General features: G+C 41.0%; 1 protein-coding gene across 3 annotated transcripts in view; it reads right to left on the bottom strand.

Moving 5' to 3' along the window:
- Positions 1–896: 896 nt before the first annotated feature.
- Positions 897–11008, bottom strand: part of nod1 (nucleotide-binding oligomerization domain containing 1) — a 66845-nt gene continuing 56733 nt past the window's right edge. For all 3 annotated transcript variants that reach the window (XM_063069779.1, XM_063069780.1, XM_063069781.1), the window contains exons 8-12: positions 6204–6287; positions 4794–4877; positions 3558–3641; positions 2272–2355; positions 897–1385 (exon numbers count right to left, since the gene is read on the bottom strand). In XM_063069779.1, the coding sequence (XP_062925849.1) occupies positions 1316–1385; positions 2272–2355; positions 3558–3641; positions 4794–4877; positions 6204–6287 (406 nt within the window). In that variant the 3' untranslated portion in view covers positions 897–1315. The remainder of the gene's footprint in view (positions 1386–2271; positions 2356–3557; positions 3642–4793; positions 4878–6203; positions 6288–11008) is intronic.

The raw sequence follows: 11008 nt of genomic DNA, 5'->3' as shown, positions 1-11008 counted from the left end.
AAATTTACTTTGAACTGGAAATTTGAACTTCCAATCTGAAGTTTTACTTCAATAAATGAAAATCTTTGCCTTGTTCCCTTGTTCACATCATGTCCCCTTTTCTAGACCAAACATTCCTCGGCTCTTTAGAAAATGGAATCAACTGACTACTGATGGTTGCTCGTGGAAAGGAAATTCTGGTGATTCCAGTCAAGTCAACTGACAGGGAGGCAATGAGGGCCGATGGGGGAATTAATTCCTTAACCTGCCCTTGAGCTCCTTAAGGCCAAGTCTACCTGTGAAATCAAACTAGAGAGAGACAAAAGAGGCATACGAATCTTTTGCACGCAAGAGTCTGCTGGATTACGTGGCATATAGACAAAGATCATTTGGATTACTGCTGGATAATGTTTAAGATTAAAATAATACACTTCACAATTTTTTTTTTCATCTGAATGCATTTAGACCTTTCTAAAATATTGGGCATGGGTGAAGGTGTTGAAAAAAAATGTAGTGGTACTTCCTCTTCTCAGTCTAGACAGAGGCTCCATTTCCGGGTCTCCTATGGAAGATGAAATGCTCACTTAGTGATGTCATAGGTGGGCATTATCCCGAAATCCTTGTCAGAATTATAGCCCAAAAGATTGTTTCCAATATCAAAATATCCAGCTGAAAAAAGATGATGATTTGGAAAATAGAATCAACTGACTACTGATGGCAATAGATTGTGTTCGTCAATGAACCAAGCATGTAATCCGATCAAGCTTCGCAATTCAAAATAGGTAATGTTAATGCAAACCTCAGTAATACAGCATTGTGTATACTTTTTCTTGTAATTTAATGCTCTAAGCATTCCACTCCTGCATTAATAAGGGAGATGACGAATAAAGAACTAAACTGCAAACTTAAATTCATTCCCAAAATTTATTTTATAAACTACCAGAATATAGTGGCATAAATAAAGATAAATAACTACAAATGTTTGATTGCCTGCACACATTTGAATAATGGAATTTCTAATCCATGTGACTTCAGAACACATCTCCATTTGAATCAGTGATGGAAGAACAACCATCGTTAATATCTGCCTTAGCTCTGTTTATACCTTTGCATTGATGCTTGGGACTGTAGACAATAGCTACAGGTTACTCATGGTCAAAGAGCTGCCTGCAGTCTTTCAGAGCTAGTAGAAAGCACCATGATTTTCCGGCAATTTCAGTCCCTTTAGAGTTATCAACACACCCACAAAAGAAATAACAAAATGTGGAGAAATTTCCATGACTTGGTGAGCACTTCACTTGAAACCCTCCAGTACATTTTTCATGAGAAATGGCCGTCACAGCACCAACCGTTTTTCATCTGCAAATGTTTTGGCTTCTTCAGCAGATATGCTATTGCCATTCAAGCTGTTTGGGAAAGAACAAAGACGTTAACATCCACCCCAGACATACATGAATTACCATTTCTTTGTGGACCCTTTATAAAAGAACCAACATCTACCCTGCTTATATGCCTAAAATATTGGAAAATGGCATAGAGGTGGGAACTCACAAACTGAATACGTACATCAAATGTCATGCCCTTTCCTTTGGGAACAAAGAGAGAGAAAGAAAGGAAAGCAACTTTATTACCAATCTGCCTGAAATATCCATCTTTATCACATCTGAGAGGCTGGTTGTTCCTTCAAAATGGGGGGAAAAACGTGGGGTTTCACAAAGCCAGGTCAGATATGGGGGACAAGCAACATTGGATGGCAATGTAAAGTTCAAAGTCAGAGCTCTCGGTTCCAGTCACAAGGACATTCTGAAACAAAGTTTTGAAGCTTGCACCATCTGACTCAAGAGGAGGGAATGTTCCACATTAAATATTATAACCAAGCCAGCTGAAAATTTATTGGTTCTGGGGATAATTTTAATGTTGCACAGCAGACTGCCGCAGCTCAACACAAGAGTAAAGCATGAATATCCCTGGACCCAACCATATGCTTCATTTTTTATTGAAAACTAGGACAGTGGAATGTTTCTGACATTCAATGCCCTAGTTTTTAAATTTAAAAAATGTTCCTGATATCACTTACTTTACTGGAAACTGTGAACGGAACTTTGCTTCATGGCTTCAAAGCGATGACAATATGGATAATCTGGGAATTGGATGCATGACTGAAATGGATATATTTCATAGGGTTAAGGAGAAGGGCAGTAGGCATGGGACTAGTTGTACAGTTCTTCCCAAGATCTGCCATGGGTATAATGGACTGTATTACCTCCTTCCAGACAATGAAATTTTTCTTACCATATCTCTTTAATTGTTGAATTTTTAGGTAGTACTTCTAGGAAATACTTAACACCCACGGCAGTAATTTTGTTGTTTATCAACCTGTAAATAAAATAATATATTTGATTATGTCAATGTACTAAGCACTCTAATACCTCACTGCTAGGTGTGACAGGCAGTGTAAGTGGCAATCGGGCTGCCCTTCCCGTCACATCAAAAAAGTGGCCCATCGGGCACCAGAATAGTGCAGTGCATTGGCTCCAGTGACACAGGTTAAATCTGCAGCAGACCCAGTATGAGACAAGCTGAATTGCTTTCATCTTGGCTGACCCAGCGTCAGATGATGAACTGCTGCGTGATTGTTCTTACAGAAATGTGGCTCCAGGACATGCCACGCACCATAAATCTTCATGCCATGCCACTCAGGGACTTGTGCTATTACTTTAATAACTGTACGTTCCAGCATAACTACAGGTGCCATGTGTGACTGTATGTACCATGGTTGGCACCTTGGCCCTGGGGGAACACTGTTTTGTTTAGCTGTATACACATGTATGGTTAAACTTGAACTTGAATCCTGATCTCTGCTGCTGTGCAGAGTTTGTAGACTCTTTCTGGAAATGTATGGGTTGCACCGAGATGCTCTACTTTTCTCCCACATCTCAAAGGCACGGTGTAAATTGCCTCTAGCACGTGGGTTGTAGGAGGAGCAAGAGATGCTAATGGGCGTGTGACACAATAGCTGACAGGGAACTAAGTGAGGGATTTAGGGGGTCTGAAATCTGGAATAGACCCAGTGGAATGAATAGTCTCCTTCTATGTCATAAGGAATACTAGAAATTTAGCCAGTGAAACTGACATCCATAATAAGTTTCCCAACATTGCCTAATCCAATTCCTTTATCATCACCCTCCGAAGTTTTGGCTAACTTATGCCCACGCATTCACTCCCCTCTATTTCTGTAAACGAATCCAGCCCTATAATTCTTGAGACCTCATTATTCCTCTAACTACCTTCTCCACCAATGGCGGCCAGAGACTCGAGAATTAAAAATTAATCTTCTGGACTCAGGCTATGAGAAATATGGAAGAACTGGTAATTCTAAAAAGTTCTTAAATTGCTTGTTTTATTATTAAAATTTTGGAAGCTTCAAAGAAACCGAATCAAACATTGGGAGCTCTTGTAAGAAAACCTGCAGGAAAAGACCAACCATGTTGGCAGGACAACCTGAGGTACAAAATCCAACCATGACCCCTGAACCCCAAAACAAAGCTATATTACACAGAATCTACGTTCCTACTTACCATAAGTGAAGCAGGTTTCTGTTCACCCCGAGTGATTCTGCGAAAATTAACGCCGCATCATCGTTCAACTGATTTTCTGTCAACCTAATTTCCAAAAGGAAGTCAAAAACTTCTGAAGTTGATCATCGCCTACTGACGGTAAAGTACTTAAGAAAACTCAAAATATGCACTGATTAGTCAAAACCAGTAGGGGGATCTACAAGTCCACTATATAAGCTCCTGTGGATACTGCTAATTATTCTCAGTGTGGTCATCCCTTCTCCAGTATAATCATTCCTAGCAAACATTGATCTGCTTGACAACTCACTATAATTTGTCCTAAATTTTACTCTTCCTACTTTGTTCGTATTTATTGGTGTCCAAGGGACTACAAACATAAATAACGTAGGTAGCATATTCCTTTCTGTCTTACAGCTTAGTGACATAAGTTCGATTCTTTCTCCAGTGCTGTCTGTGTAGAGTTGCATGTTAGACACATCAAAGAATTATAATAACAGATGGAGAATCTTAACTTACACAATGTAACATCTCACTGGACAGAAGCTACACTTCAAGCAAGTACTTCCTATATTTGAAGTGCTTTGGGGTGTCAATAAGACCATAAGGCATAGGAGTAGAATTAGGCCATTCAGCCCATCGAGTGCTCTGCCATTCCATCATTGCTGATCCCAGATCCCACTCAACCCCATACACCTGCCTTCTCACCATATCCTTTAATGCCCTGACCAAGCAGGAAACTATCAACTTCCGTTTTAAATATACCATGGACTTGGCCTCCACCACAGTCTGTGGGAGAGCATTCCACAGATTCACTACTCTCTGGCTAAAAAAATTCCTCCTTACCTCTGTTCTAAAAGGTCACCCCTCACTTTAGAAGCTGTGCCCTCTAGTTCCAGATGCCCCCACCATAGGAAACATCCTCTCCACATCCATCTTATCTAGTCCTTTCAACATTCGGTAGGTTTCAATGAGACCCCCCTTCCCCGCATTCTTCTAAATTCCAGTGAGTAGAGGCCCAAAACTGCCAAACGCTCCTGATGTGATAACCCCTTCATTCCCAGAATAATCCTTGTAAACCTCCTCTTGCAAGTTAATATGGTGTTTTATAATTACAAGTCTATTTTTATGAGATGACTACAAGCCTACAGAGGTATTGAAGTCCTGCAGTGAAATATTACTGAACTGTTGCTCTTCACCAGATGAAACTAAATGTTCTGATATCAAGACAATTGTTACCAAAATGTCTCCAGGGAACTGTTGTCTCGCAGTGCTGCTGCCAAGCTTTTACCGCCCTCTGTGGAAATGCCATTGGCTGCCAGACTAGATAAAGAATGTAAACATTGTTGAGCAAATTAGATTAGATTAGATTAGATTATGAGGACACACAATCCTCTTTTATTGTCATTTAGTAAAGCATGCATTAAGAAATGATACAATACTCAAATGATACAATAATCAAAGAGTCACAGTGACACCTTGAATATATTGATTTACATAGAGTAATAAATAAACAGTCCAGTTTGCCACAGCATAGACTTTCAAGCCTTGCTTTCAGTTGCTTAGCCCAAAACCTCTAGAATTCCCCAACTGTTTCTTTTATCCTCTCCACCTTAAAAGACTACACCTTGGAAAAGATTCACCCAAAACTCTTATTTGCTGAACTACATTGGCTATTGGTTCTCAAATGTCTCCATTTTATACTTAAGTCCCTACTCTTCACTTTTTATAGGCATCCGTTAGTCTTGGGAGACTAGGGATTTTGCACCTTAGAAGGCTTCTAGGGCACAGGCCTAGGCAAGGTTGTATGGAAGACCGGCAGTTGCCAATGCTGCAGATCTCCCCTCTCCACGCCACCGATGTTGTCCAAGGGAAGGGCATTAGGACCTATACAGCTTGGCACCAGTGTCGTCACAGAGCAATGTGTGGTTATGTGCCTTGCTCAAGAACACAACATGCTGTCTCGGCCAAGGCTCGAACTAGCGACCTTCAGATCACTAGACGAACGCCTTAACCACTTGGCCACGCACCAACACTCTCCACTATCACTGCAATAAATACCAAAGAATCTAGTGCTCCCCTAACATCCCCAATATTGGCCATGTTTTCGGCAAACTCTGGAACTATTTGAAAACACCTCCCACCAGACACTTCTCTTTTACATTAATGATCTCACCTATCCATGTTCTCTATCGCAATGCCCATTAACAGAAACAGGATGATGGGTGTTCTAAGGTGTTGGTAGTGAAAAACATTGGACGAGATACCAGGGGACAGTCCCCTGCACTTCCTTGAATAGCACTCAGAGATGTTTAACACTCAGTTGAATAGATAGCTGATCTACAGATACAACGGAGAGGTCACCACACACTGCTTTAAATCCCCAGAGTGGTCCTTGCATCCGTAACTTCTGACTCACAGCATGCACTGCCATCGGGTCATGCATGATTCCACTAGCTTTTATAAATAAATATGCAGTTTCATCATGAAAGCTCTCATTGAACTTGGAAGGTGGTTTTGATCTTCAGCACTCATTCTTAAGCAATAAATCTGGATGGACTGGACAACTTTCAATCATCTTTACAAAAATGTTATTGCCCTACAAGAGATTATCCAGGTTAAGTCATGAAGCCAGGAGCAATTAATTACCTGAGTTCTTGTATTGAAGGGTGATTCCTTAAAGTTTCGGCAAAGGCAACAGCACCCAAATCGCCAATCCGGTTCCCCCACATTCTGTAATTGAGTTTGTGACTGATAATCACTACGGGTGCAAACCAACACACTTAAACAATGCGTATGAACTAAGTAATCACTTCATCATTAAACTACAGGATACATTCAGGTTACTGTATAATTAACTTTCAATCAGGTTTCATATATTTCCTGACATACCTACTTGCTATATCTTCATTCTGGATAAACAGAAAATGGAAGCAGTCATCTCTCCCAGCAAAGAATCGGATCCTAAGCAGTAGTTAGTGAATGCGCAACCACGAATGCAAGTAAAGACCTTAGGTTTACTTTTATTTTATTTTATTTTGAGATAAAGCACAGATGGTAAAAGTCCCTTATGGCCCAACGAGCCTGTGTTGCCCAATTACACCAATGTGACAATTAACCGACTAACCCATAAGTAGGAGGAAACTGGAGCACCTAGAGAAAATCCACATGGGTCAAGGGGAGAATGTAAAGACTTTCAGACAGTGGTGGAATTGAAACTGGGTCACTGGTGCTATGATAGTGTTACTCTACCCACCCCCCCCACCCATTTTTTTCCCCCTTAGCTGCTGATTTTTTTTTTAATGCTTTCAGTGGATATCTGCTAAATTTATAGCAGTTCTACGTGATGGTCTGTGGCCGATGAGACAGCTTCACTCTTTTCCTCTCAAGAATCTGCCTTCTGTTTTAGGCTTTGCTCCAGCAGGAACACTGAAATCAGAAAATCGCTGCGAGTACAACCCACTTAGAGATGCAAGAAGCTCGTAATGGTGCTTAATTACATTTACGAATTCTCAATTTAGCCTTTTGGATTGCATTTCTTATCAACTGACACTCTGGTTGGGCCTCAGATGGAATATTATATCCCAGTCACCCATCTTAAGCAAGGATGACGAGCATCTGGAGATGAAACACAAGTGGTCTGCTGCATTGATGGTATGGATTAGTTGCAGGAGTTATGTGGAGAATGTAGGAAAGCTGGGATTGTTTTCCGTAGGTTAAGTAAGTTGACATTCAAAGTTATGAAATGTTCTATTGAAATAAGCAAGGAAAATGCTTCCAGCAATAAGAAATTCAGTAAAGGAAGATTAATTTTGATGACTCTCTCTATCAGGAGAGAGGATTAAAAAAATTCCAACGATTAATTAGCTTATGATATTAAATGACTACCTGAAGGATGCTGTAGAGATCAGTAAGTTGCAAAGGGAAATCAGGTGAAACTTAATATTTTGTGGGTAAAAGCAAGGATCGTTCTTTCAAAGAGTCAGTGCAATCAAAGTGGGCTGAATTAGATTTTGATGAAGTATAAGATTCTACAGTACTTGAAACACGTTTGCTTTTGTTGGCAGTTGTTGTTGTCTTATCTGGCATTTGGGATGTGGGTTCCAGCTGCTATTGTAACAAGGCAAAGGTATAACAAACATACGAGATTTTGAAGAAGCTAGAAATGTTGAGCAATGCACACAAAATATTGGAGGAATTCAGCAAGTCAGGCAGCTTCTATGGAAGGGAATAAACAGTTGTCATTTCAAGCCAAGATCATTCATCAGGTCTGGAAAGGAAGGGGGCAGAAGGCATAATAAGAAGGTGGGTGGAGGGGAAGGAGTGCAGGCTGAGGGATGATAAGTAAGACTTGGTGAGGGGCGAAGTGGGTGGGTGGAGGAGAGGGGATAAAGTAAGAAGCAGGGAGGTGATAGGTGGACAAGGCAAAGGACTGAAGAAGGACTCTGATTGGAGAGGAGAGTGAACTATGGAAGAAAGGGAAGGAGGCTTGGGAAATTTAGATGGAGGTGAAGGGCAGGTGAGGAGAAGAGAAGAGATGCAAAGGTAAACATAACAGGGAATGGAAAAAGAGAGAAGGGATGGGGAAGAAATTAACAGAAGTCTCAGAAGTTTTTGTCCGTGCCATTAGGTTAGAGGCTATCCAGATGGAATATGAGATGTTGCTCCTCCAGCCCGAGTTTGACCTCATGGTAGTATTTAAGGCCCTGGAAAGGCAAGTCAGAATGGGATTGAGAAGTCAAATTAAAACTGGTAGCCACAGGGAGATCCTGTCTTTCGCAGTGGATGGAGCAAAGGGGCTCAAAAAAAGCAGGTCCCTAACCTACATCAGGGAGAGGCAGCTACACCAGGAGCACTGGATACGATGGATGACCCCAGCAGACCCACAGGTGAAGTGTCATCTCACCTGGAAGGAGTGTTTGGGGCCCTGAAAAGTATAACTGAAACAAATAGATAATTTTGTTTTGAAATGCTAGCAAGTTCACACAGAGGGAATTCGGTGTACTTTTCTTCAGTCAACGGGAAAAAGTCGAGGGGTGGGGGTTACGATGGCTCATTTGGTTGCATACTCCCTTTCAGGTGTGTGGCTTTAAGGTGCAAATCCAATTTATAAATTTGAGCACACAATGACGAGGGAGTGCTCCAATAATGGGGGAGCTGGAAGTGCCCTCTTTCAGTTCAAATATTAAACCAGGTGAGAGTAAGAAGTTGCACAGCGCTACTTCACTGCAATGGCCAACACAACAGTCAAGAGCAGCAAAAATAGATTTATCTCCTTAGGATTTAAGATCTTATGATAGAACATTAGTTGCTGTGTTTTCTTTGCAGCTACATCTTGAATACATTTCTTTCACATTGCAGGGCGTAGTGGAAAACCTTGGGAGGCACTAAATAAAAGCTAATTTGTTCTTTGTTTCTATGACAAAGGTTCAGGACAGATAGCAATTTATATTACAGTATATTTTTCTATATCTTTTCCAGGAATTTCTGACACTCATCAAGTAGAGGGCTCTTATTATTCCCATTATTGAGAGAAAGTATGTCAAGCCTAAAGTATTCTGAATTTAATAACGCAGTGAGATCGTAAATTCGGGATAAATTACATGACAGAGTGGTGATTTATTGGTGAAAGTGCCCAGAGAGGACAAGCTCAGTCACAAGTTGAAAACTGGTAAACCACAATGAACAGAGGAAATATGCAGAAGAAAATACTTCCCAATTTCCTTTTCAAAGTGGATGGTAACAAGCTGTTTAAATGTGCTACATTTGTGTAATTGCGACTCTGGCCTACCAGTTTGTCTGTTCAAGCCAATACAAATGGCATTATAGCCTGAAAGTTACCTTTTCAGATGTCACCAGTCGTGAATGCTGAAGAGTTATTTTTGAGGAAGGTTTAAAAATTTTTTAGTACTGTTTATCACGCAACAATCTCACCCAAGGATTATCAACAGTATTGCAATGCGTACAATGCATCGGCAGTGAGATTTCTTAATCACAATGATCTGGAAAACCTCTGACTTTCAGAAACAACCACTAGGAATGAGCAACCAAGAGACTGTTGTACAGCAGCCTGCAGGCTGACAGCTCATTCTGCACTTAGCTTACACTGAACACTGAGCTCTCCTTGTATTTTGAACAATTTGCTGCGAGCACTCCCATTGATGGATGACACGGAACTGCAACGAGAGAACACATTATCGATACAACACAGGAATCGCCCCGAGGGTCAGTTTCTTCCCCGGATTTACTAGGAGCCATGACCTTAATTAGATTTCTCAGGGGAATACTGGTTACGCGAGCTACACTTTCACAAGGATTTCACCATTGAGATCCTCAATCTCATAAAACTTCAAAATCACACAGGTATGCCTGCTATGTTCTCACAGTCAAAGTCAAGGTCACTAAGTCGCCCAACCTCCTAGCTTCAGGATCACCCCAGCTGATGGTATTTTAACATCAGTTCATTGCTCACCATTGCATTAGGCTAGTCAGTGATGCTCTCTGCTCCATCTACTTCTGTCAACCGAGCAGGGACTAGACATACTGGAGGAGGAGCATCTACTGTTAATAGGTTTCCGCAAGGTGCTGGCTATGACAGCCAGACCTTGTGTGGTCACTTGATCTCCATTCACACCTTAATTAGCCACATGTAGGTGAGTGCCGGAATCTGGGAAGTTGGTGAGAATAAAAAAATGATTATTAATACCGAATTAGTATATATGGGTGTATCCCAAGTGTTTGATTCTGGGAAGTTTCTCAGAAGCTCTCTAACACTCATTCTCAAATCACACACAGCACAGTTTGATAGATATGATTACTACTCATGTACCCTGCAGGCATACTACGATGATAAATGATTTCCAGGAAATGACGTAGCTTAAAATGAACGCAGGCATTTCTCGCATAAACTGATGACTAAAACGACCAGCTCAGTTCAGTCTCTGCCAGATATTACAGCAAGATTGCACAAGCCCACATGTCCTTGCAGTCTTCATCGTGGTCCTTGCAAAAATAATGCAAATGTTATTCCTTTTCATGCAGACTTCCTTTTCTTTTCAGGAAAATCTGCAGGGTGCATTAATTGCTGTCCAAGACCAACCTCCTTTATAAGCCTGTGTGACTTCCCATGGCCTCTTGACGTGGTGCTCTACAGTTCCTGTACAAAGTACACTCTGTCTCCTCTCCATTGAATCTTACTTGAGGGATGGGCCAGCCTCACACAAGAATTAGGATTGGATACTCTTGTAAATACATAATGACAGGGTGAAATTTGTTGCAGAAGCATTGATCTAGTGCTTCACATTGACAACTTCATAAACTGTCCAAGAAGGAGAAGGAACTAAAGGATGGAAAACATGAACAGAACCTGCATTCGGCTAAGTTACTTGGCTTCAATCAACATGAATTGCACAAATACGAGTTACTGTACAACTATAATGGAATAGTACTTTTAC

This window comes from Mobula hypostoma, chromosome 17 (genome assembly GCF_963921235.1).
Source record: "Mobula hypostoma chromosome 17, sMobHyp1.1, whole genome shotgun sequence".
Lineage (NCBI taxonomy): Eukaryota > Metazoa > Chordata > Chondrichthyes > Myliobatiformes > Myliobatidae > Mobula > Mobula hypostoma.
Note: the sequence above shows the minus strand (reverse complement) of the source record. Positions and strands in the feature narration are given on the sequence as shown.